The 27,471-nt window shown below is 37.9% G+C and overlaps 1 protein-coding gene across 7 annotated transcripts in view; it reads right to left on the bottom strand.

Annotated features, from left to right (window-relative positions):
- The window catches only part of PSEN2 (presenilin 2), a 51,865-nt gene that overhangs the window by 17,641 nt on the left and 6,753 nt on the right, over positions 1-27,471 (bottom strand). For 3 of the 7 annotated variants that reach the window (XM_039341735.1, XM_039341740.1, XM_039341741.1), the window contains exons 1-2: positions 7,721-7,855; positions 1,075-1,258 (exon numbers count right to left, since the gene is read on the bottom strand). In XM_039341735.1, the coding sequence (XP_039197669.1) occupies positions 1,075-1,218 (144 nt within the window). In that variant the 5' untranslated portion in view covers positions 1,219-1,258; positions 7,721-7,855. Of the gene's footprint in view, positions 1-1,074; positions 1,259-5,916; positions 6,053-7,720; positions 7,856-14,573; positions 14,631-17,961; positions 18,040-27,471 lie in introns of those variants that run through there. The other 4 variants (XM_039341736.1, XM_039341737.1, XM_039341738.1 and 1 more) reach the window with 4 other exon arrangements.

Raw genomic sequence — 27,471 nt, 5'->3', positions numbered from 1 at the left:
GAAAGTAGTATTGAACTGGATTACTTTGTGCATTACTTTGTGCAGTTCACATTGTGTCAACTGAGGCATTATGGTTGCTGGGCATGTTCCTTAGCCTCTAGAAACTTTGAGAAGAAAATTGAAGGAAAATTAACAAGAAAAGTCCAGGCAGTTTCAAAGAATCAGACACAATTAAATGAAAGAGAAAAAAGAGAACACAATCAAAAGCATACAGATATGCTCAGTGACACCATATCTTTATTTGTGCAGTCTGGCCATGTGAGGCTATGGTAAGAGGGAGGCTCTTTGATTTCTCGGCCACTGGCTGACTTTTAAAAATTAATGTGCCGTCGTGGTGTGAGAAGGTGGCTGAGACTCAAATACTTTAATACAGCCAGCCCAGTGCTTTGGATGTCAACTCCATACTCCCCAGCAAGGATATTAGTAGTCCTACTTGGTTAGTACATAGTCCAATACATCTGTGATGGGGAAACAGTGGGAAAACTACCCTAATGTACTTGAACATATGGAACAACCCTTTCTAGCCTTTTGAAAGATACAAAAGAAGGATTCACAGGAAATGAATTCACACAGAGAACAGGATCACCATTATATACTATAACTGGATGCTATTCAGAGAAAGGAACAGAATTGTTTTCTATTAGTGCATGGAAGACAAATCTGATTCTAACTAAATTTAGAAGTTTCCTAATAGTACGGTTCAACATTAGAACTGCCTTGGGACATAGTGAGTTCCCCTTTGCTTGAGTTATTTAGGTAGAGGTTGAATAGCCATCAGTCAAGAACATTGTAATAGGTACTGCACCGCGCAGGAAGTGATGTACATTAGGGATCTTTTTCGGGGTTCAGACAAAACCTGATTTAATTTAAATGCAATTAAAAACTAATTTTCATTCATTAAATACAATAAATACCAGTATCTCATATGGTACATATTAATGATTTTAGACTCTTTCCATCCTAAAGATTGAACAATAACTTTCAGAGAGAGTCTAGTCCTAAGGTGACTAAATGATTTCTAAAATACCTGCCAATTCTAAGCAAAGCAGCACATTCTTTTCCAAAGACTCCTACCCTGTGGGAAAGTGTTTCTGCAGCTTCAGTTGGTTGTGCTCCATCATGATAAGAAGGTAGAAGGGGGCTTTCAGCTGACATCAACGATGTCCTTTCATTGCAGGGTTCCTCTTCACTGTCAGAATTGTTCATAAAGGCGATCATGCTTCCTTCTTCATGGAGAATCTTAATCACACCCCAGACACTGTAGAAATAAGTAATGTAGACGAATAAAAGCAAAACAGACTGCCCAGAATAATTACAAAATTAAAGAGCCTTTAACAAGGTAGCTGATAGCTTCTAAAACTGGTGTTTTTTTCTGCAATAACCAGTATTCCAGAACTATTAAAAAATATTTCACATTCTTTTATAAAATTGATTTTTTTTCTTTACAGGCTATGGTGTGTGAATTACATGCTATGGTGTGTGAATTTTTTTAAAAAATGTATTGGAATTCAATTTTTAAAAGGCTAACACTTTTTTCTAGGGCTCTCAAAAGCAGTATCTTCTAGCTGACTTAGGTTACATTTTGGGTAATCCCAGCCACTTATTTAATTTCCACTAAATTTGAAGAGCATCAGATTGGGAAAGGCTACTGTTATATCCAATTGTACCCAAGGGAGAAATAGGTTTAAATGCTTTATGTTACCAATAACAGATCCTTATCATCTGGTTGTTTTGTTACAGTCTTCCCCACAAAAATGAAAGATGCAATGTATTTCTTTTTTCAACTGTACTACAAAAACTCACCTGTTTGTTTGTAACCTTCAATTGGGCAAAATGGTAAGTCGTAGGGGTTTGAATCAACATTCCTCAAATAGGCTAACCTAAAGAATGCATCCAAAGTCCAGGATCCATTACTCCCTTGGGATTGAAATTTGGCAAAGTTACGGCCACTTTAGCCCTGTTGCACTTAGCCACAATGCCAGCTTCCCACAAAGATAATCAATGGGAAAGACGGCAGGAAATCAATTCTTTTCATGGTGCATTTTCCCTTTCCTCTTCTGAGTTATTTTATGTGAAAGTTATAGACCATGGTTAGGATGAATGATACATATTAACATATTAACTGAGCCCTGGTGATACAGTGGCTAGAATGCAGTACTGCAGCCTAACTCGTTGCTCACTCCAGGTATTCAATTCTGAACGGCTCAAGGTTGACTCAGTCTTTCAACCTTCTGAGATCGGTAAAATGATGACCCAGATTGTTGGGGGAAATATGCTGACTCTGTAAACCCCTTAGAGAGGGCTGTAAAGCACTATGAAGTGGTATATACATCTAAGTGCTATTGCTACTGCTATTAATATAAAAACAACTCTCAATTGTGAAGAACAAAGCAGGAAAGAATTAACATGTATACAGCTATACAAAACTAGTGGGAAAATATGTTTTTGCTGCTCTTCACCATCTATAAGTACTGCCAAGATATTGCAATGGAGTTTGAACAGGACAAATGCGCATCAACAAAGGAAAAACAGTGAATACTGAAGGAATAAAGATGCCCTATGGAAATAACATCAAGATTATCACTACAAATATCTGGGTATTCTTCAAGATGACAACATCAAGCATATTTAAGTGAAGAAGGTTAGAAGCGAATACATCATGAGAGTGAAGAAAATCTTAAAGCCCAAACTCAGTAAAGGAAATACCTTCAAGGCAATTAATACTTGGGTAATTCCAGTCATTACGTACACAGTTGGAACAGTGGCCTGGACTCAAGCAGAATTAAAAGCTCTGACTAGGAAGATCAGGAAAATAATTATAATGAATCATGCCCCTCAGCCTCAGAGCAATGACGTCAGACTCTACTTACCAAGGAAAATAGTTGGACATGGAAAGTTGCAAGTACACAGACAGTTGAATAAGAAAAAAAGGGCATTGTAAGAATATCTGAGGGGCAGTGGGAAAGAGACCAAACTGGCCTACAAGAAAGACCAAATAAAGTCTAGAAAAGAGACATGGCAGGCAAAGTATTACTTGGCCAGTACATACAAAATAGCAGGCAAAGCAAATACCAAAAAGACCTGGCAATGGCTAAAGTTGAAGAAAGTTGAAGAAAGAGACAGAGGGCTAATTTCAGTTACATACAGTACCAACCTTAAAAACAAATGCATATAGAGCCAGAACTGAAAAAACAGGAGGAGACAGCAAATGCCAACTCTGCAAAGAAGGTGAAGAAATGAGTGAACCACCTAGTTAGCTGTTGCAAGAAGATTCCACAGACTACCTACAAATAACAATATGATAAAGTAGCAATAAAGGTGCATTGGAATATCTGCAACAAATACCACTAGCACTACTTAAATACTATTGGCATTGATAGAATCATTATCAGTTAATTGCAAAAGGAAATGTTTGCTTGTAATAGCTTACATTCTATGACAATAACACATTTTCATAAAAAATCTAAAGGGATGACACAAAGTCAGGGGAAATTGCTAACATTTTGGAAGACAGAGAAGAGTCAGAAAGATCTTGACAGACTTGAACCTGGGGCCCTATCCAACAAGATGCAGTTCAGTGGCAAAAAAAGAAAGGTCCTGCACTTAGATAGAAAAAAATCAGGTATACAGATACAGGATAGGCTCAACAGTAGTACCGATGAGAGCATTCAAAGTGTCCTCGTGGACACTGCTTAAGGATGAGTCAGTAGCCAACTCAGTCCTGGGCTGCATGAATGGAGGTTAGTATCAAGATCAAGAGAAGTACAGTACCATTCTAGACCAGACTGGGGAGGCCTTATCTAGAATACTGTGTCCAGTTCTGGTCACAACACAAAAAAAATATGCTGATGTCCTATAAAGATTACAGAGAAGAGCAACAAAGATGATAAGAAATCTGAAGCGAAAACCCATGAAGGAACTAGGTATGTTTAGCTTCATGAAGAGAAGACTTGTGCATGATAGCAGTCTTCCCATACTTGAAAGCCTGCACAGGGAAGAGAGCACTGACTTATTGTCTATAGCACTTGAGAGTAGGACAAGAAACAATGGGTGGAAGCTTGTCAGTGGGAGATCCAATCTGGAATTTCCTGGCAGCAAAAACTATTAAGCAATGGAACAGTTTGCTTCCCAGAGTTGTGGGTGTTCCATTGCTGGAGGTTTCAAAAAAACGTTTGTACAATTATTTGTCCAAGCTGGTATGAAGACTCCTGCCTTGAGCAAGAAACTGGACTAGACAATCTCCAAGGTCCCTTCCAACCATATAATTCTAACACCATCAAACAACATTTGCTTATCCCAGGTCTTCAAGAGGAATTCAAAAGGAGGTTAAAAATGCAACATCCAGTCTAAATATCTGGCTGAATATGCAATCAACAATTAGTTTACTTAGGCATTGACTGGTTCCAAAAGGCTCTGGGAAGTGTACATTTAAAAAAAGAATAAAAATAAAAAACAATATTTTTTTATTGGGGAAAAAAGAAAATGTAGCCTAGATCCAGGTTTGAATTGAAGAATTGTTCATAAGATACAGCAGATACCTAGTTCCACCTACATTTTTGCTTTTTCACCTGGTTCTTGTTAGCAACTCTTGGAATTCTAATAAAAGTAACACAATAGTAAAGTTTGAGTTATATTCATCCCTGGTTTAAATCAAGTAGAAAAAAAGTATTAGTGGGTATTGCCAGAAGCCAAATTACTACTGAAAATATACTGGTCTGATAAGAATAAAATATTACATGATTTAAAAAAAACATTTAGAGTGAACAGATCTGAGCAGATCTAGTTTATCTATTTAAAAACACAATAGAACTTCTCTGCTTGCAAAGATAAACCACATCCTTTCTCTGTAGAAGTATTTTCCATTAGTTTTAAATTCCAATATACAGGTGGCCTTGTCTGAGCCAAGAACAATGTCAAGCTTGAAAGATTTTTTTTTAAAAAAAGCAAAACTAATAAATGTTAAGACTGCAAATCTTTAATTCATGTTTATTTTAAGTGGAAAGATAAAGCCTAATATCAACACCCAAAGATGAGTATTTGAAAGTAAATATTATTACTTTCAACAAGGCTTACGCCACATTTAGTGAATACAATTCAAGTACCTGTGTGGCTTGCAGTCAATGTGCCTGCCAGATTCCTTGTCCCACTTAATTTTGTATTTTTCTAACAAACAAATCTGATTAAAAACTAACCTGTGGCAAATTTCAGTATTATCATTACTATCCAAAATGCCTTGAGTCACAAATATGACTTCATACCTTTCTTAGATTATAGAAAAGTTGTTTCCCAATGCTGTTTGAAAATTGAAACAGCGTAACTGTAAGAAGCATCCTTCAGAAAAGTAGGTAGAGAAGGTAGCAGATAACATTCTGATTGGTATTTGTTAGCTTATTTCACATATGGCAGCCATTTTGTGAATTCAGGCTCATTCCACTAGTTTTTGTTAATATATCCAAAACACGGTTCAAAATTCCAAATGTTGCCACTAATCCCCAAAGGTTGAGGAACTCTATTACACTGACCTGTAGCCTGAAAAAGCTCCTTTTAATGATTCTGTTAAAGAGCCATTCACCAATCCTTCAGCCATCAGAAAACAATACCAGCATAAAACCTGCTGTTTCCACTGTCAATCTGTATCCTGCTAAAGCAGGGGTGTTAAACTGCTGGCCCGTGGGCCAGTTTCATCATATCGAAGCCATGCCCACACCATTGCCGGCAATGCAAAAAGAGTCACGATACATCGCGACACATTATGTAACGTGGCAAGTTTGACACCCGTGTGCTAAAGGAAGTGTCCCACCTAATGATGATACCCTTGTTTATTGTGTGCAGGGCATATTAAGGAAATGGTGGATTCCCTGATTTTGCTTTCCTCTCCCCTCAATAAATGTCACCAACTGGCAGGAAAATATCTACCAATGATTCTCCTTAACCAATGATTCTCCTTAATCATGAATGGAACTGTAGAAGAAGCAGAGTTTGGCTAGACCTGTTCAGGCATCTTCAAACCTTCCTTAAAACTTTGAAAAGCTCCAGACAGTTGATTCCCAGGCTGGAAAAGTAAGCAAAATACAAAAGTGGATGGGTTACTTCAAAGCTTTGTTTATTTGGTGGGTAAAGAGTTGTATTCCCCTCTGCCACTGCTTCCTCTTTTGGACCTGTAAGCTGTTATGTTTGACTAGGCAAGGGAGTGAGGCTGCATGGTGTACATACTTTGGTACCTGTCAGCTGTTAAGTAATCAGGCTGTTTTAAACATGGGTTTCTTCTGAAAGAGCACTGGACTCATGTTTTACAATAGCTCAACTGACCAACTACACGGGAGTGTTTCTATAGTAGCGGTTCTCATTCTGTGGGTCGCAACCCCATTTGGGGTCGAACGACCATTTCACGGGGGTCGCCAAACAAGGCTGTCCGCCATTTTTTCCCCCTTTTATTTAGCTGTGCTACTCCCTCTTATTCTATTGGCTTTTGAAAGCCAATAGAATAGACTCTATTCAAGAGACTCTATTCTATTGGCATTCAAAAGCCAATAGAATCTATTGGCTTTCGAAAGCCAATAGAATAGACTCTCTTGAATAGAGTCTAATTCTATTGGCTTTCAAAAGCCAATAGGAATTGTCCAGGCTGTCTCTGCCCTGCTGAGACCGCCAAAAGCCCCAGTCTGCAAACGGTGCTGCAAGAAAGCTTCCCTCCCTGCTGAGCAACTACTAAAAGTAAGTAAAAGAGGGCCAGGGGTGGGAGGCCGGCGAGTGCAGGGAGGGTTGCTGGTGCGCGTGGGGCCCGGCGGGTGCCTTACCTGCCTAGGCTGGGCCAGTTGGTAGCCCAGCCGGTGGTTGCCCTGCGCCATCGCTGACCCTTGCTAGCTAGGCCTCGGCAGGTGCAGGGGGCAGCACCACGCATGCACGGCGCTCCCAGGCAGGGAAAGTCCTCGACTTATGACCAGTTGGGTAGTCCTCGACTTACGACCGGTTGGGTAGTCCTCGACTTACAACCGGTTGGGGGGGGTCACGGCATTAAAAAGGTTGAGAACCACTGTTCTATAGGGTCATAGTCTTCCTGATTTCCTGGGCTTGTCACTTGTTAGTTGCAGGAGACCCTATACCAAGGATCTGCAACCTCAACAACTTTAAGACTTGTGGACTTCAGCTCCCAGAATTCCTCAGCCAGCATAGGAATTCTGGGAGCTGAAGTCCACAAGTCTTAAAGTTGTCAAGGTTGCAGACCCCTGCCCTATACCATTTTAGACAAGTGGCTGTCCAGTCTTTTCTTAAAAACCTCCAGTGATGCCACACCCACAACTCCCAAAGGCAAGCTGTTCCACTGGTTGTTCTCATTGTTAGGAAGTTTCTCTTCCTAACAGTGAGAATAACAGTGAGAATTGCTTCCAGTCCCAGACTTCAACTACTGCCACTTCCGAGGGCTGCAGCCTTAATCTTATCTACTTCCGAAGGAAGGCCCCATTAAGGATGCTCGCAGGAAGAGCCATTTTTCACACCGAAAGCTCCCCCTATCTTCTTGAATGAAGACCCTTTTCTACCGGGGTTGCACTGCATGCGCCCTAGAGGCGGCAACTTTGCACTGATTCAGGAAAGATGCCGAAATGCAAAACGTCCCGAGTCAAGGTCTCCCAGAAGCCGGCCCAGGAAGTAGATGCAAACGAAAGAGGACGGGCTGTTTTTTAACGGAGCGCGCGCCGACAGCTGCTCCTGAGGATCTCACCTGCGTGCTCCACACTGCTCGCTGCCCAGGGGCGATTCCACAGGGATGCCAAACCCTGATTATCGGGACTTGTTTACCAACTCCTGTCTACGGAAAGCACGACAACTTGACGCCCTTCATTAGTTACAGCACGACCTATTTCGGAAGGGTGAGTTTTGATTAGCGCAGCGTATTATTGCTCCAGCCGGCTGTCACTCACGAAAACGCCGCCTTTAAGCAATTCCTCATCCAATGAAAAAGAACGGCTGGAGGAGCAATTTGCCAATGGAGAATGAACGCTATTAAGCAAAAGCAGGAGAGACCGGGATTAAATCAAGCCGGGCGCATTAGTGGTTTGCGGGCTTTACTATACGAGCTGCGATTGAGGAAAACCCTATTAATTTATTTTTGCTGCAAGAATTGTGATGTTCTCCTTGCTCTTCTTAAACAATAGCTTGTTGTTACATGTGTAATTTTGAGATTTTGTGTGATATATTCAGGCATAAATATGCTCAGCCATATTTGCTTAGAGAAACTCACTAAGGTACTCTTAAATATGACTAATGTAGTGTGCAAATATGTAGAAACTAATATATGTAATATTGTATGGCTGAGCTGACTACTGAAAGGAAAGTAAGGAAATTATCAGTGTACGGTTTCTTGTGATGTTATCTTTTTTGGAAGAGTTATGTTTATTAACAGTCCAAAATCAAAAAAGTTACATAGTTATCTAGCTTGTGTGATTGTGATTCCACATACATCAATATTTATTATATTTTAGCCAAATCATAAATCCTGAAAATAATGAGATTGTTGAACAAAATTAGCAAACATCTCTACTTTTTCACACTAAATATACTCAGTTACAGCAAAAGTTTTTAACTCAGTGGTTCTCAACCTGTGGGTCGGGACCCCATTTGGGGTCGAACGACCATTTCACGGGGGTCGCCAAACCACGCTGTCCGCCATTTTTTTCCCTTTTCCCTAGCTGTCCTACTCCCTCTTGTTGGTGGCCACACCCACTTGGTCACCACAACATGGGGAACTGTATTATGGGGTCACGGCATTAGAAAGGTTGAGAACCACTGTTTTAACTGATGATAAAATTGATTTTTTATTTCAATTCCTTATCTGCCCCAAAATATATTTTCAGCTGTGTAAATTTTTTTTCAGAAAAAAAATATGGCAGTTTAAAGCTTTTTCTATCTTTAAGAGCTATTTAAATGTTTGCAAGCTTTGCATTATACTATTTTACTATTGCATCTTAAACATCTGACCCTAGAGGAAACTTAATTATTGTTTCTAGTGATTCTGATTTGTATTGTTGAATATCTTGGGAGAATAGACTGTTGAAGTGAAGCCAGAATATTTGACTTAAGATCTTCATTTGCAGAGCAGAGAATGTCAAGGAAGGAATGAGGATCTAGTGGCAAGTACAGGAATGTGTTTTGCCTTTGCTATATGTTTACTTTTAAAAATATGCATAGCTTCATACAGGTAGTCCTTGACTTACAACCATTCATTAAGTGACCATATGAAGTTATAATGGCACTTAAAAGATTACTTATGACTGTTTTTCAAACTTACAACCGTTGCAGTATTCCCATGGTCACGTAATCAAAATTTGTACATTTGGTAACTGGCATGTATTTATGATAGTTGCAGTATCCCAGGGCCATGTGATTGATCACCTTTTGCAACTTTATGATAAGCAAAGTCAATGGGGAAGCCATATTTTCTTAACAACCATGTTAAAAATTTAACAACTGCAGTGATTTACTTAACAATTGGGGCAGGAAAGGTTGTAAAATGGGCAAAACTCAACAGCTGTTTTGCTTAGCAACAGAAATTTTGAGCTCAGTTATGACCATTAGTCAAGGAATACCTGTACATTCTGTTTATATGCTCTCTTTTTTTCTTAGAGAGCCAGACTAGAAACCAGGAGACTCTGAGTTCTAACCCCCCCCCCCTTAGGCATGAAAGCCAGATGGAGGGACTTTGGGCCAGTTACACTCTCTCAGCCCAACCCACTTCTCAGGTTTATTATTGTGGGAAAAATAGGACAAGGAAGGAGTATTAGGTATGTTCACCACCTTGAGTTATTTATAAAAGTAATAAAAGTAGGAAATAAATAGCTACTCAGATTCCAAGTGGCTTGCTTCTGAACTTCACCACCATTCTATAAAATTTTGCTATATAGTTTAGCTTGGCATTACAAAAAAAAAAGATAATTTGGTTTTAGCTCAGTCTGCTGTATCAGTTACTATGATTTGTAAACCATGAATTCTGGCTTAGTCTATTTGAGATCGTGAGATCAACTGAGAATTGTTCAAGAAATTGTGGCTTAGCAAAACATAATGGTTTGCAACTTATTTAAGGTTGATATCAAAATCTTTGTCTACAGTTACTGTATATTACTTGAGAGAGAACTTTTACTCATTAAAATCATTCTTAGTGGTATCGGCAAGCTTTTTATTTATAGATTTTTATACAGATCTATTAATTTCATTAATTTTTCCTTGTATTAGCTGATATTTGATTGTACTGTGCTAGATTTTAATATTGAAACGAATGCTTGTATTGGTGGTTTATGTTAACTATAATTGGTTTATTATAGTGGATGCTTTTTGAAAAGAACTTTTAAAATATATACTATTCTCCTCCCACAAACTCTCATCCCACTAAGGACAAAGAGTATTCATTGGCCATGGAACACAGAGCAATTGTTGGGGAAAAGAATAAAAGGAACTTGCAATGAAGTATTTTGGAAGAGATTATATTTGACACATGGGAACACTGAATAATACAGTAGTATGTTACATTTCATTAAGCTGTTGGATGTCAAACTCTTTGTTGAAGCAGTTCTGAGTTCAGGGGAAGTGTAGATTATTGGCATGAATGAACATGCACATTTCTCTATAATATTTCTAGCAAAAAAGAAAAGGATGGCATATTACTTTCTTATCTGCTAGCTTTTCTATTGTAGGAGATAATTTTTTCTATATGAAGTGAAGCATTTAAAAGTGGCAATCTATTGTTGCTTTTTAATAAAAAGAAAATATTTCTGATTAATGGTTGAAAAAAAATTATACCATCTGAGTAATAGCTGTGCAATCTTCAATTCAAAGCTTTAAAGAGTTGCAGACATGCCTGTTGAATCTGAAGTCTGCGCAACCTTAGTATATGCAACAACTCTTTTATACATTTGTTACATTTATTGCCTGCCTGGCCTCAGAGAGCTAAAGGCAGTGTACATTGTACTCCTTCCTCTTTGTGAAGTAGGATGGATTGGGTTAAGTTAAGATAGTGGCTAACTCAAAGGCTAAGAATGGGCTTGAATTCAAGAGTTCCTGGATATGGTCCAGTATAGTAAGCCACAGATTTTCAAATTTTGATCACTTATGATTGGTAAATGAATTGTGTGACTCTTCCCATGAATACAATTATTTCCTTTGCATTGAGTTTGGGCAGGAACACACACACATCATGTCATGTGAATCATTGAATTGGAAGAAGCTCAGAAGTCATCTAATCCAACTGTTTGCTTGGTATAAGACAGAACCCTGCACTTTTAGAAAGCTTATTTTCTTTGGAAATAATCAATTTTAAAACCATATGGCAAGGATTAGCTTGCTTAGTTTTAATAATTCTTGAATTCTAAGTTTTACTTCTGAGAAATCCATGAGACTTCAACAGGCAAAGGCAATAGCTTGTCAAACCACACTCCAAACTAATAGCTAGTTTGGCCTTAACCAGTACCCTATGCTGGTTATTCGTAATCTGCCATATATTACTTGTAGCATCAACATGCTGAATTTAAGGGTTCTCTGTTTCAATATATCGGGGCACTTATGTTTTTATAAAATGGCATTGAGGCCCTTTTGAGGAGGTTGAAGTACTACCTGGGAAGATTCTGGAAAAGATAATCAGGCAACGAATCAGTGTACACCTAGAGGCAAACAAAGTCTTAACCAAAAGCCAACATGGGTTTGTTTTATATGTAATTTTAAGAAGGGTGAAACATCATATTAGCTTATGCTCCATGTGATGCTGCTTATTTATTATTGTCTTTGTTGCCCCTTTCTATTCTTTTTTACTTGTTTCTGTTCTAGTTTAATTTGTATTAGCTTTTATTAGGTTTATTAAAAACTTTAATAAAATTATTTTAAAACAGAATCATCAGTGTGTGTGTGTGTGTGTGTGTGTGTGTGTGTCTGAAATAGGAATATTGTAGTAATAAGATTATCGTAATAAAATCTGGATTGTATTTGGATCTACTTTCCCCAGAAAAAAATGGAGATTTTAGATATTCAAATAACAACGAAATACCTGTGCCAGCCTTTCTTAGCCAGTTGCTCTCAGATATTTTGAGGTTCCAATTTTAAGAATTCATCAGCAGGTCAAACACCTAGCTGGAAGCTGTAATTCCAATATTAGGAAGCTAACAAGCTTCAGACAAAGATCTGTAACTAAGTGGTCTGGGATTCTTTTTCTGCCCCCATAAATTGTAATCCTGAGAATGTAACACTAGGGGGTGAAAGTCTTCTGTATAATTGCCCTTTAGTGCAAAATGGGATATCTTGAGTATCTGTACAATGCCTTCTGTAATTCAAGTTTGAGTTGTGCTGTTTAAAAGTAGAATATTATTGCCTGCCTGAATTGTTTGGAAACTGATGTGTTTTGATCTTAACAGGAGAATTGTTACTAATGGCATCAGAGTATCCCAGCAGATCTTGTAAATGACAGGTTATTTAAAATACGATGTTCTCTCTTTATGGATGTGGACTTGCTTTCTTGATAGCTTCCTGCTGATACTGCACTTCAGTTTAATTTATGGGGAGTTGGTGGTACAGAATTTGGATTTGAACATAGCTGAAGAATTTAGTTGTTTCCTCTCCCCCACCCCTGATGGACAAACACAGCTCTCTGTAATGCTTTGCAAGTGGGCTGTTTTATGATAAAGACCATTTCTGAAAAATTCAGTGAGCTTGGAAATTATCAGAAAATTTGTAAATTAATGTATTAAGAAAGAGACTTCTGCAGTGTGAAAGTTGGTTTGACTGCATTATGACAGGAACATGTTGGCCTTAGAGACAAGCAAAAAAATTGCCAGCTTGCAGGGGGGGGGGGGGAGGAATGCTTGCCTCTAAATTCTTATGCTTAACGTAGAAGACAACAAGGTCTCTTCTCTGGGACTTTGCTCTTTTGAAAAGGTTTCCTCCTAAAGCTAGGGTACATTGTGTTTTCTCTAACTTGCTTTGGATTTGAATTCCAACCATCCTAACAATATGCTCATGTTACGAAACTGCAGTATGGAAATTGTAATCCAAACTATATGTGTTTTTTTAACCACATTCTTTTGCCTGCCTACTCACACAACTGAATGCAATTCTTTGGATCCCTGAGGTACTACACAAAAAGAAAGCAGGTTCACATGGTAATTTGTTAAAAATATAGTGTCATTGACTTCTGTAGAATGCATTATTTGGAATACTTTATTAAATTTCTATGCTAATTGGTAAAACAACAACCCTGGGCCACTTTAACAAGCCAGGAAAAGCACAGATCTCAGGTAGCTGAGCCCACAGTCCCAAGGAACATGTTTACTTCCTCAGGTCCAAAAAATTCAAACCATTTCCAAATGACTGGGCAAGACTCCTCCTTAAGCATCTCTTCCAGACTGATATAAGGCTGGCATCCAACTCTGAGTGCCTCAAATTGGATATTGTGTCATTATTACATCACCTTTCTCAAGTGTTCTGAAATTTTGAACTTACACTACTCTACTACAAGCAGAAAGTAGTTCAAAAGTTATTTTGTTGTCATTCTGCTTTGAATTTAACAAGTGCGCAAAGTGTTTCCTTTTGTTTGAAGGACAGATTTAAAAGATGTCTCTGCTAACATGTACTAATCTGGAACAACCCAATATCAGGGAGATGGTAACTGCCTTTGAGGCTGGATCTTGAGAATGGACCCTCATAAGCAAGGGATGTATTTCACTAATACACCAACAATTACTTAAAAGCAGCTGTTGTAATCACTATCCCACATAATTACAAAAAGACCATTGTAACTAGATTCACCCTGGGAAATATGGGGAAAACTACCCTTCAAACATTCTGAAATATTTACTAGCTGAGGCAGAATAGAGAGGAATACTGACCTATCTTGATTTTGACAGCATACTTCTTTTGAATCAGTGTAGCATGTGATGTCAGTGCATCACACTCTTTGCTCATGTTCAGCTTGTGATCTACTAAGCTATTGTGGGAAGTCAGCCTCCCAGAGAAGGAAATATTAAAAGGGCAGAATATTATATTTCCTCAAAGGATCTTAAAGAGGCAGAAAAGCATGCCCAGTTTTTCTTAATAGCCCCAAGTCTCTCTCCCACAAGCAGAAGCCAGCTCTGTAGAAATGCAGATGTAAATAATCCAGGAAGGTTGGAAGCCCCCAGCTAGAAGCTTAGGAAGACAAAGACACCTAATATATATATACCCCACCCAAACTCTAAGACATAATAGGATTAACCTACAGATGCCAAAGGGGCACACTCAGACTCAGGTCAAAATACATGACACAGGAAATACAAAGCTTCAAACAGGAACAGGAAACAACCTCAAGAGCCCAGAGGGTATAAAAACGCACTTCCTACATGTGCTCTCTCTCTTTTCTTCCAGAGCCATCTTTCTGTCTGGCTCTCCTCTTCAATAAACTGCAACCTTCTTTCTAAAGCAGTCGCCATGTTGTTTATTCCCGGCTTGGACTGAACCATGATGAAGACTTTTCCTTCAACACTATTTAGATCCTTTCTGCATTTACATCTTTCCAAATTAAACCTTTAATTTTTCTTACCCAAATATAAAAATGTTCATACCTTATTCTTTCCTTTCAAGCTGTAAGCTCTCCAGAGTCAATGGGAAGCAGGAGGCCTCTAAACTCAATAAAATAGGTAAAATAAAAATAGGCAAGAGGGAGGCTAATTAACAGACACTTAGGATCTATATAATTATAATTATATCATGATCATCCAGAGGGTTTTCCCCCCAACTTTAGTATCCATTAACCACTTCATTAGGTACTTTGTCATAGAAGCCATAAAAGAATCTAATGTTCATTTCCCATCATCTAAAATCTTGGAAAGTTTAAGGAAACAGGAGAATCCACCTCTAGCAATAGAACTGTGTTGATATTAGATCCAGTCCCTGTTCAAGTTTAGCTTGGGGAAAAAGACTTATTTAATGTAATTTTTTATATGGCTGTTCGGATTTACAAATGAAGTATTTTATTTCACTGTAGTTCTGGTATTTCAAACAGGCAGATGAAACCTGCAGACCTGAATTTATTAAATCAGATTAGTTTGTATATTACAGTAAACCAGAGCTGACTTAACCATGAGTAAAATGAATAATTGGCTGGGAACATAAAATATGCTGTGTCATAAATCATATAAATTATATTATGGTTTAGCACAGTCATTCTAACCTAAGTAATAGTAAGTGTAAGTCATCCAAAACACCTGAAAATTGGCATTTTTTTCATATATATACTTTTAATAAGATGAAAGGTGGAGATGGAGGTTAAAGATATGAAAGTTCTCCTTATCCTTCTGGGTCTGCTTTTCCTTCTTGAATGAAATGCCCCCTATTGTTTGGAGGGGGTTGAATAATGAATCTTCCCATTGAGTGTAAGAGAAATCTATTTCCCACTACAGGGATTACTGCCAGCCATGGCCATTGTGCTGCTAAGTATCCCTGGGCAATGCGCAGTAAGGGCAGAGGTCCCAAGACTTGGCATTTGAGCTTCGGCGAGCAATTACAATAACATCACATTTACGTTATGTTTTTACAAAGACAAGCATTCACTGTGTAAGGGTATACAACTTCAGATAGAAAATTAAAAACAAAACAAACACGTCTAACCAATGGAAACTAATTTGAATTAGGGCCAGCTATTTGCTAGTTTAGTATGTATGTAAATCCTCATTCTGACTATTTGACCACTGGAGCTAAAAAGAAGCAAGTATCAGGGAGTGGTGTTCATAGCGTTGATCAGTGGTTAACTGTTTTTGAATTGTATCTCCCAGAGAAGCTTGTCCACAATCTCAGAGTAGAGGCAATAAGCCAGTTTTAGGTAGTTGTTTAATATCATTGTTCTGGCATACAACCATTTTCCGTAATTAAATGCTGTCCAGATATATTGATCTTCATTTTAAGCTGGTTATACCTGTCTTCTCTAATCTGGTGCTGGCTGGAGATGTGAAAAATTAAGGAAGAGCACCAGGTTAAGGATGAGTGATATAAAGACATCAATATATACTAACCATTGCATGAATATGGACATTTGCTTATCTAATAAGATAAGTGGTCTTCAGTGTTCACTAGAATGAATTGGACACATTTTATCAGAGGAGCCAAATCTAGAGTGTCTCTCCCTTAAACAACATAGTGAGACGTAACTACAGAAACCCATACCACACCCATTGCCACTTAGGCCAATAAATGTGTGAGATGTTGAAGTTCCTAAACATCTGATGACATATGGGCTATAGGACTGAGGACTGTTGGCTGAGAACCAGGGTCAATAGCTGTGGAACTACTGGAAGAAAAGTTGCTTATCAATTGCAAATATACAAACACTGAAAACAAAGAAATATCACCAGCATAAGCCCTTCCTATAATTATTTTGCAGGAATTACCAGAATGAATTAGATGGTCAGAACTACCAACGTTCATACCATTTATAGATAGGACAAGGCATTACACATTTTTGGCAGAACAAGTTGGATCCCAAAGGGAGAGCAACCTGTGCAGTTACAGTCTGTCTGAACAGGAGGCAGGCATCTGCCTTTGCTTCCTTCTTAGGATATTAGACAAGCAATGGGTGAGTGGGTGGAGTAGAGTGGGGTGTTCCTTGCTGGCTGAATAACTGTTTTTATGCCCAGCAAATGGTAACCAAAGCAACTGTATTTAGGACTAGGCAACCATCCATTTTGAATTAACTAATAGAAGCATCTCTCTCTCTCTGGACGAAATTAAACATTCTTCAAATGTAACAGTATTTCATCTCTTTCTTTCTCCCTTTAATGATAAAGTTGTGTTACTTTGAAAAAGGCAAAATAAGAACAGCTATGGTAAGAAAGATAGTGGAACAGAATGTTCCTAAGTCTGGCTTTCTTTAGTAGGTGATTAGAAGTTTATTGATGTTTTGCAATAATTTAACGTATTTAAAATAACTGGGTTGAGCTAGGATGCTATTTGAGCCTGTTTTAATTAAGAGTTGTATTAGTGTCCCTGTACTGGTATGTTTTATTCCTTCCTTTCTTACTATGCTTAAATAGTGAATAAGAAACTTTTGTTAGCTGTCCAGCCATGAGATTGTAGAATTGCAATGGGGTCTAGGCATGCTGCCCTTGAAGATGACTTGTTAGCTACAACTGGTACAAAATGTAGTAACCAAGCTGCTATCAGTGAAAATGGATTATTGCAGAATACAGACTCAAAGAGGTTTACAACATATAGATTCTGTAAAAACAAACATTAAAGTCCCCCCCCCAAAAGTGACCTAAGCCAGGGCTTTTCAACCAGTGGTACGGGTACCACCTGTGGTACATTGGCACCTAGCAGGTAGTACGTGACCATCCTAGAAAAGTGGTAGCGGGGAAGGGAAATGAGAGCACCGCTGGGCGGGCAGTCAGGTGTCTTGCTCGGCTCTACCATTGTAACTTCGAACAGTCACTAAGTGAACTGTAACAATGGCACTGTAACCATCTATAAATTATAACCAGCACTTTGAATTGTAGTTAGACACCTATTTGTGACTTAGCTCTTCTGGCGTTTTGTGGCATTGGTAGCTTCTCCCATCAGTAAGTGGGCTGTTGCATTCTGTGAACTGCAGCTTCTGAGTGGTCTTCAAAGGTAACCCCATAAAAAGTGTAGTAGTTCAAACCAAAACTCGCCAGATTTTCCCAGAAGTTCCGTAATTGGTATGTTAGCTGAAGCTGGGCAAAAACTCCCCAAGCCATAGCTTCCATCTGCTTATCTGGCAATTGCCAGCAATCTAGAGTACCTTCAGATCACAATGGAAGTGTTTCCCCATCAAGCATTAACACTGGGAAGAATTTCCTAATTCCAACTTCACAATAATCAGCATGTTAAGCTGCTGAAGCAGAGTCCATGAATGCTTTAAGTGAGCTTGCTTTACCCCCCTTATCACCATTTACCCCTCTTTATCACCATGGAATAGGCTTAAACATGAACACTTACCCATTTCTAGGCAATTCACTGCTATTCTTTCTGGAGCACTGCAGATATGGATGTGTACAGTTTTATAGTTAGTTTGTCCTGTGAAAACATCCAGGAAATATATCTCATATTACAGCTTTGTGCAATGCATGAATTTATATGTCTTTATGTATTTATTAAATAAAAGGGTCAAAACAAATAAGGACTCGTCTGTTTTAATGGATCTGCACTGGAGACAAATTAATTGTATTCAGTCACACTTTGGCCAATAAAGAATATTCTATTCTATTCTATTCTATTCTACTCTACTCTACTCTACTCTACTCTACTCTACTCTACTCTACTCTACCCTTCTAATTACTGATAAGATTCTGAAGGAAAAGCAAAATAAAGAACCAGCAAAATCTTTTGACCATCCTTTTGAACACTATGAAACTCAATATTCCAATGCTAGCTATTCCAAACACATGCTTTCTAACTAGTAATTGTGAAAACTATCACTTAGATCCATCAGAAGAGCAGCAGGTTAAGAAGGACTCATCTGTACTGATACAGACTTAAAAAGTCCCATGAAACGCCAGTACTTGTACCAGGAGTGCACTAAATTCAACTTGAGTCAGCCACTTTAATGCCTGCAATCACTGTTTTTTCATTTAGTGGACAAATTGCAATTGCATTTTGTTCTTAGATGTATAATGTAGATTTATAAAATACAAAGGAGAAAGACTGAACTGGAAAAAGACTATTTTTCCAAGGCAGCATTCCAATTATAGAATATTTCATTTTTAAACTTTTTTTTTGTCTGTAACAATAAGCATTCAGAACATTCAGTGCACCCCGTGACATTTCTAAAGATGGCACCTTTATGACATATTTTTTTTCCATTAAAGGTTTGGAAAGAGAAAGGGCACATAATGTTCCTCGGAGGTCTTTCCAGGACCCTACTGCGCTGCTAGTGCTTCATTTTCTGTCATAATTTCCTCCACTTTTGATTAGCAAGCTCATCCTAACTTTGGATCTTGTAGATGTGGGAGGATTACATTTGAAATGAAAAGAAGAAAATGTCATGCAGTTGGCTGGTCTTGTACACTTTTTCCCAGATAAAATTTCCAAAAAGTCAAATCCCTAATCTGTCTTTAACATTCTGCCTGCTGTTGTCTGAGCAGAACTTGCTTGTGTTCTACAGACATTGCTTAAAACAGCTTCCTTCATTCTGGAGATATCCAGATGTGTTAGACTCACAGCTCTTAGGACTACTGAGCCAACTTGGTCAATGTAACTCAATTGCCAAAGCTTGTAGATCTGCCCCCAAAAATAATCTGTTGGCAAGATGTCCTTTTGAGATAGAAGTTGTTCTGATTGTTTTTTCAGGTAAATAAAATCAATAAATAAAGCAACAGACTTATTACATTTCATTAAGTCTCCCAGAAACTGACAATTCCTGTGAACAATGGGGGCCCATTTTAGGGTTCAGTCAATCAGTTGTATGCATGTTTTCCAGAAGTAACTCTTAAGTGTTTTTATTGGGAAGCACAAGGAAATACAAATGGGATTGACTCAGTAAAAAGCAAACAGTTTTTCAAACCTTGTCCAACATTGTCAAGGATATTATATGCCTCAGCAACTACCGTAATGTTATTTGTGAGGCATTTTTATATGCAAGCTCAAAGCAGCAAGAAGGAATGATGTCAAAATCTGTTAAAAGACACTCCTCTTTCAACACTTAAATTTATATCAGATGTAAGGAATGTACCTGTGCCGTATTTGTGATATGATGCACTGCTGAAATTATTAATTGGACACAAACTGAACTGGACAGTTTTGGCCAAAAAAACAACAAAAACTGATGTCTATTCGCTATGCATTACATCCTCATAGTGATATTGATATATTATACTTGCCTCGCAGAAATGAAAGCAGAGGTTTACTTCAAGTCAAACAAATTATCAAAGAAGAAAAGCATGTGTTAATAGCCAAGAATAAGCATTGATGCAAGTTAAAAACTAGAAGATACTAGATGTACAGGAAACAAAAACTGAATATCAGAATAATGTAATAACACAAATAGAATACTTGAGAGGAAAAGTATTATTACATCGTCAATTTCTACAAAAGATTGAGGAAAGTGGATAAAACCTCGCAATAGTTTACAACTGGAACATCAAAAACGTAAGGCTTGATTTTAGTTGCACAAGAACAAGCTGTTAGAATAAATGCAATCAAGGTCAGAATTGAAAAATCATCAAATGATTCAAAGAGCAGATTGTGGAAAGAAGCGGAAGAAACATCATATACTCAGCTTGTGGAATTTTTTTGTACAAATTGATTATAAAAAACTGACATAACACAGTCACCAAAATGATTCACTGGAACATCTGTAAAAATGATCATGTACCAGTAATGAAAAATTAGTGGGAATGTAAAGTTGAAAAAGTAAGTGAATGAGCAGTTTAAAATATTTTGGGATTTCTGAAGATGATAAAAGTTTTGGCTCATAGCACACCAGATATAACTGTGGTTGAAAAGAAGAAAAAGTGTAGATAATTGACGTGGCAATAGCAGGGGATAGTAAAATAGATTATAAAGAGTTGGAGAAGATCACAAAGTATCAAGATCTGGAAATTGAAATTGAAAGATTATAGTATAAACTGGTCATAATAGTTCCAGCATATTGGGTACCATACCAAAATATTAGAATTAGAATAGAATAGAGCTGGAAGGGACCTTGGAAATCTTCTAGTCCAGCCCCCTGCTCAAGCAGGAAAACTTGCATGGCTCTTAAAAACTGCATAGAGAATTTACAATTGTCAATTACAAAAAGCCACATTGTTTGAATCCACATATATATCATGCCAACGCATTATCACATCCTAGGTTCTTGGGAAGAACTTGATGCATATGAAGGCTAACACTACTTAAAGAACTGGCAACTCTGATTTCACAATTTTGTGTGTATAATAATATTGATAATAAAAAATATGCGGCTACCTACATATAATCCTCAACTTACAACCATTTGTTTTGTGACCATTTGAAGTTACAGTGGCACTGAAAAAATGACTTTTAACTGGTTTTCAGACTTGTGACCATTGCAGCATCCCCATGATCACATGATCAGAATTTGGGTGCTTCATAACTGGCATGTATTTATGACAGTTGCACTATCCCAGTGGTCACCATTTGTAACCTTTCCAACTCTCTTCCAACAAACAAAGCCAATGGGGGAAGCCAGATTCATAAGACAGCATGATTCATTTAATGACTGCAGTGATTCACTTGACAACCATGGCAAAAAGGTTATAAAATGGGGCACAAATCACTTATCAACTGTCTTGCTTAGTAACAGAAATTTTGGGGTTCATTGTCATAATTCGAGGACTACCAGTGATTTATGGGAATGACCTTAGGAGACAGAAGGAAGAGCTGCAGGCTAGTCACAGTCAGACAAGCAGCAGTTGAGTCTGCAGAATGAATGGGGGTATGGCAAACTTCTTAGAAGGGACCCTTTCTAGTTTTTAGGATTATAAAGATGGAGTGGGAAAGATGTGCATTCAGATTGGCAAGATTTTGTTAAAGTAATCTTACAATAAAGTTAGACTAGTACTTTGGGATGAGTTTCTTGTCTGGACTACATCACCAGGCTGACCATACCTGCAGTCCAGCAGTTTTCAGGAGGGGCCCCAAAAAAGGAAAGAAAAACCCACCAAACTCAGGTTGGGACCATAGACCATCCTGGGGGCCAGAAGGATGACAGGAAAAAAAATTGCTTGAAAAAGAAAATTATTTTGCAGTCATTTTCCGAAAATGAGCATAGCTGTCATTTTATGAATATAACCACATTATGCTTTCAGTGTGTCTTGTCATGAGATTGTGTAACTAATGGACAGCTGTGCTATCCCAGAAAAGATGCAGCTCCTTTAAGGAATTGCAAGCAGATGTTAAATCAATTTCCTGGGACACTCAAATCTCCTTTCCCCTTTTTAACTGAACTAATGTACACCCTAATGCGGGGGTCCCCAACCCCCGGTCTGTGGTCCAGTACCGGGCTGTGGCATGCCATCAACCAGACCGTACAAACAAGCAAAGCCCCATCTGCAGGATGCAGGCAGCACACAAAACCACACCCCCTCCAGTCCGCGGAAAAACCTCTCTCCACATAACCTGTCCCTGGTGCCCAAAAGGTTGGGGACCTCTGCCCTAGTACCTGTCCCTTGCTATAGATTATTTGTTTTTATATTTATTATTTCAGATATTTTATTGGTAACACAATAAAATACTAAAACCATTTGAGCCCTGCAACACTATGAGTTCTTTTTCTGGACAAGCTAATTGATTGAAGAGCTCACAACTCTACTGTCAGATGGATGGAAGTCATCAGACATGCTGACACAACATGTGAGCCCATTCCAAATGGCTAACGTAAGTATACATGCTGCCTCATTACTTAGCATCCTCTTTAGCTACAGTTGGCAGCTCCTTTGCGGTTAGGAGTAATCTGCAAATGCCATACATCATTTCAAGTTAGCGCTACCTGAAATGTGAAACCTACAAATAATTATGGTTTCAAATTCTGATTGTTAACAGGAGCTGCGAGTTGCTTTGTTGAACTTAATCCTGGAAGGGCCATGCCAATTAAGTAGCCAAGTAGGAGAAGAGGAAGGTGATGATGCAGATGTTTACATTAAGTAATCAGAATATTTATCACGGTATTTAGACATCATAAATACTGATCATCCTGTGAAAAAATAGCTGAAACTTACTTTTATCAGAATCCTTTGTTAGATCCTGAAAGAAATGAAAGCCATGACAAACTCAAAGCAGTGAAGCTATTTTCCTTATGTTATAGTGATTTGGATAAAGCTTATAGAAATCAATGAATATGCACAACAAAACAGTCATTCCATATTATCCTGATAGCTTATCTCATTGCAGTATTAAGTTGGTCCTCCTGCTGGAAATTCTAATCCTTTGTAGGAAATGAAACTATATAAAAATTATATTATTAGGAAATTAATTGATAGTCTATCTGACTACCACTGAAACCAGCAAACAATGGCTCTGAGAATATGTAAATTTTCTACTTCTCCTTATCCCAAGTCAAAATAATGCATATTGTTAGGTTGTATTCTGTATAAATAAAATTGATAGCAACCCCACCCAATGTACAATCTACAATAGCCTCAGGTTTTTTGTTAGTAATCCAACAGAGAGGAAGCATTGAATGAAGAAATAACTTCCTAAGAACATATTGGGGACCCAGTGCATCTAAAAAAAAAAAAAGACAATAATTATATTTGTAAACTTGTATGTACACCTGAGATTCTATATTATCTTGTATGGTGCATTTGTTGGATTCCAAATATTCAATGTAGTTGTGGCCAGTTTCAAAAACATAAATCCTAACAGTAATTCTCCTAGAAAATTTTCCATATACACCAATTGTACAAGTAGAGGGTTACACCAATTGTACAAGTAGAGGGTTATTCATAACAATGATTGGAAGGTATAATAGTCAGTAGGTCTCTGGCAAACAAAGCATCCACACCAGCACAGAGCAGCTCACTTTATAAAATATTCTAGCCTCACTTAGTTTACAGGAAAGAGATGCTGACTGTCAAGTATCCAAAGACAGCTTTTTTTTTTTTTCAATATCACAGAGGCCTTTTGGAATATGTCAAGCCCTAGATGCCCTGTTAACCATGGCTCCTTTAAGGTATGTTCATTTTACCAGTCTAGTCTGAAACTAACCATGGTGAACCAATGAGTTCCATAACATCTAGCAACAGTTTGCTGGTTAACTGCCATTTTTGGCCAGTAACTATCTTGCGGGATCCAGTGAACATTATTTGTGGACAAGATTTTCCTCAGCATAAGTGAAAAAAATAAAGAACAGTACCTACCCTGTCACTGAAAGTCTAATTTTTGTGGCTGTTTCAATCTTCCGTCCCTGGGTCTAGGGTTTATTTATTTAAGAAAATTTATATGGCCATTCAACTCACAGTGACTCCTGATTACAAGATTTGAGTAGAAACGTGACTAGAAAAGAACAAGAAGCAATTCTCTTGGACTCAGATTAATAAGCATTAGAGAAAAGGCTGAAGCATTATTTCAAACATTTGGCGAGTAATTTTGCATTTAGAAATCAAACTCACTTACAAGCAGTTAAAAGCCACTAACCTTGGCATTTTTCCACCTCAGCTTTTGATTTCAGTGGGGACAACGCCAATCTTTTCAAGCTGGCAAGGCAGTTTGACCTTATGTTTTGCTTACATAATGGTTCCAAGTCTCATTGTCAGTATAAGAATCATCTCTTACAAATTGGAATGTTTCTGTCTGAATGACAATCAGAAACAATATTTTGCAAGTAACCTATGACAAAACATTCTTTCCAATAGAGGCTAAGGTTCCCTAAAAACAATTTGGTCCATGATGTGTTCCAGAAACTATTATCTAATAGTTATTATCTAGACATAGCCACAAGGTGGCTTAATTTATTGCTTACATGCAATCAGAATTCCCTACAGGCCATTGTTGATTCTGCAGCTGCCATCTCATGTGGAGGCAGTGGGGAATGCATTGTGAGGTTGCCAAGGAATATGATAAAATCTACTGGCTTAGAAGGTTCTGAAGTAGAATATTGTATGATGGTTCTCTGGGTGATGATTCCTTCTTGGAATCTTTCCTCTAACCCAATGTTTCTATGGCTAGCTGAGGAATTTTGGGAATAGAAGTCCACACAGCTTAAAGTTGCCAAGGTTGAGAAACATTGCTCTAACCCAGGAGTCTTCAAACTTGGCCCTTTTATGACTTGTGGACTTCAACTCCCAGAATTCCTCAGCCAACATGCCTGGTTGAGGAATTCTGGGAGTTGAAGTCGACAAGTCATAAAAGGGTCAAGTTTGAAGACCCTTGCTCTAACCTAACAAAGGATTAAAATTAAACATCATATCACACACACATACCACCCTCTTGCTGCTTATTGCACTATCCAAAAATTGGGGATTCCAGTTTGGAAGTTAACAATTTATAAAAATGGGAAAAAGAAGCTGCAGCAAATGAATATGGGTAGTCAGTTTACATGAATGTTTTTCTAGCTCATATATTTTGAAGTATACAAAATGTGTAGTTTTTCACAATATATTTCCAAGAGGACCTTCACTTCAAATTCTATTTTCTCTTCAGCTTGTAGTCTTATGTATATTGGGATTGCTCTCAGGCATATCAAGAACAGAAATGATAGATGGAAGTTTTGTTCTTCCAGTAGCCACTCTGGTGCTGAGGCTATGCAGTTTAGTAGGCTATACTGTTTTTATCATGCTGTGTTCTCATTCTAAATCATGTTCTTGGCTAGCTAGAGAAATATTTTCTTCCTTTCCTTCCTCTGACATAAACAGATTATTCTTGCGTTATAGTTCCTATTAAGGTAAAGTCTCTTTTGAGTCATAGTTGACGCCGAGTGACCATAGGGACACTTTCATATAATTTTCCTGGCAACAGTACAGTACACAACTCATCTGTGGTTGTCACCTTCTGAGATGGCTATGGAGATTCTTAGTCATCCAGGTCCTGGTTGTCCCAAAGGTGCTTTTTTCAACAAGCAACTGGACTTTCTTGTTTTTCTTCTACGACATTTCGCTTCTCATACAAGAAGCTTCTTCAGCTCTGAAGATTACTCTTACATTACATTTTTATGCTGTCATCACTTGTCTCTTGATGATTTACAACTCAAAGATGGAACAATGAAAAATCATTGAAACAATTAAGTACATTAGACAGGGATCATGGAGAATGTGCTTTTGATCAACTTTCTGCAATATTTCTGAGAGATAATTAACTTAAAATAATCTCAGAGTGTCTTGAATTCAAAAAGTTTCCATTCAAAGACCAGGTGGAAGCTATGGCCAAGATCTTCAGCCAGCTCCAACTAATGTTCCGAACACATCCTGAATTGGAAGGCCCTTTGGACAGGGACAAATGTCCTAGTGACCTCAGTTTGATTACAGCAATATGCTCTACATAGGACCCAAAGAGTGGGAGCAAACTTCACGTTTGAGAACAAGATGTTCCATAGGGCAGGGGCAACAGCAGAGAAGGCTCTTTTCCTAGATCTTGCCAGTTGAAATTCTTTAACTGACAGGATTATATCTTGCCTGACCAGATGGAAGGGCTTGATGTAATTGAGACAAGACAGTTCTTTAAGTAACCTGGTCCCATTCTTCTATGCTTCCAGATGGAATTCAAGATGCTGATTACGACTATAAAGCCTTACATAGCATAAGGCCAAATGATTTGAGAGACCAACTTTCTCCTGTGGTTTCTGCCTCACCAGTATATGCTGGTAAAGTTAGCACACTCAAGATTCAATTAAACAGTGCCATCTCAGGAAACATGCCTTCTCTTCCATGGTGCTTGCCCTCTCGAATGAGATCTCTCTTGGAATCCTTATGGTTCTACTGCGTTAGCATTTCGTAATGCTTCAAATAGTGGTTTACTCTGAGACCTTGGATTAAGATGGATGGAGCCTCTTATTAGATGTGTTTGGTCTATGTTTTTGTATAGAGTGACATATTTTGTTTTGTATTGTGTTAGTGTGGTATATTATATTATAAGCTACCCATACTCGCTTTGGAGTCAGTCAGTGATTGAAATTAATAGAATAAGAACTAACAGAAAGGAATAAAATAAAATAACTTTCCAAATATCACCTTTTCTGAGAGATTCTCATAACTGTTGCTTTAAATTTGTGAGCTAGATTTTGTTTATGAAAAAAATGATAAATTGTCACCACCAATTAGTGTATTTTCATAATTTTATGTTTTTAGCTTTACAAAATTAGCAGGAACACATATGTATAAAGTTATGTTGGCCATACGATTTCAGAATGATCTTTCCCATTGATAAAATTAAAAACTTATGGTATTGTTATTAAGTCATTACCACTTATGGCAAATTATATTCATTTATATATAATACACAATGCAGTTTGAAATCTTGGGTATATGAATTTTCCACCATCCCATTTTGTTACAGAGTGATTCCCTTCTCTCACAAGCCATTCACAATACCTTACTATTTTTCTGCAAAATAAGCTGCAGACAATGGAAACTTTCATACTGTTTTCTGTAATTTCCAGCTCATGTCATCCATAAAAGGTGCTGTGGATTATTTCAGTAATGGCACAAAATATACATATGTTATGAGCTACAAAGCTGAAGGAGAGAAGAAAAATATCCAAGGAGGAAAAAGAAGAAAATGATTTCCTGGGACATATTATAGACTCCCCTTCTCCCTTTTTTATACTGTAATAATTATCCTTAGCAAAGGAAACCTCCTTAGCCTGTCTTAATTGTGAATCTACACAGCTGCCACCTTTTCTTCTGATTGCAAGAGCAGTTTTGTTCAGTCACAGAGCAGATCAGACACCACCCCCCTCCATTTTTCCCTTGCTCTCCCCAAATCTGGCTAGAGGTTACAGATTGAGATACAGGAAGTAAAGAGAAAGATAGAATAAGGGGAAGTCCTGTTGCAGGA

Source organism: Crotalus tigris, unplaced genomic scaffold (genome assembly GCF_016545835.1).
Source record: "Crotalus tigris isolate CLP2741 ecotype Arizona unplaced genomic scaffold, ASM1654583v1 scf7180000017771.5222438, whole genome shotgun sequence".
Taxonomy (NCBI): Eukaryota; Metazoa; Chordata; class Lepidosauria; order Squamata; family Viperidae; genus Crotalus; species Crotalus tigris.
The sequence above is the reverse complement of the archived record's forward strand: the minus strand, read 5'-3'. Positions and strand labels throughout refer to the sequence as shown.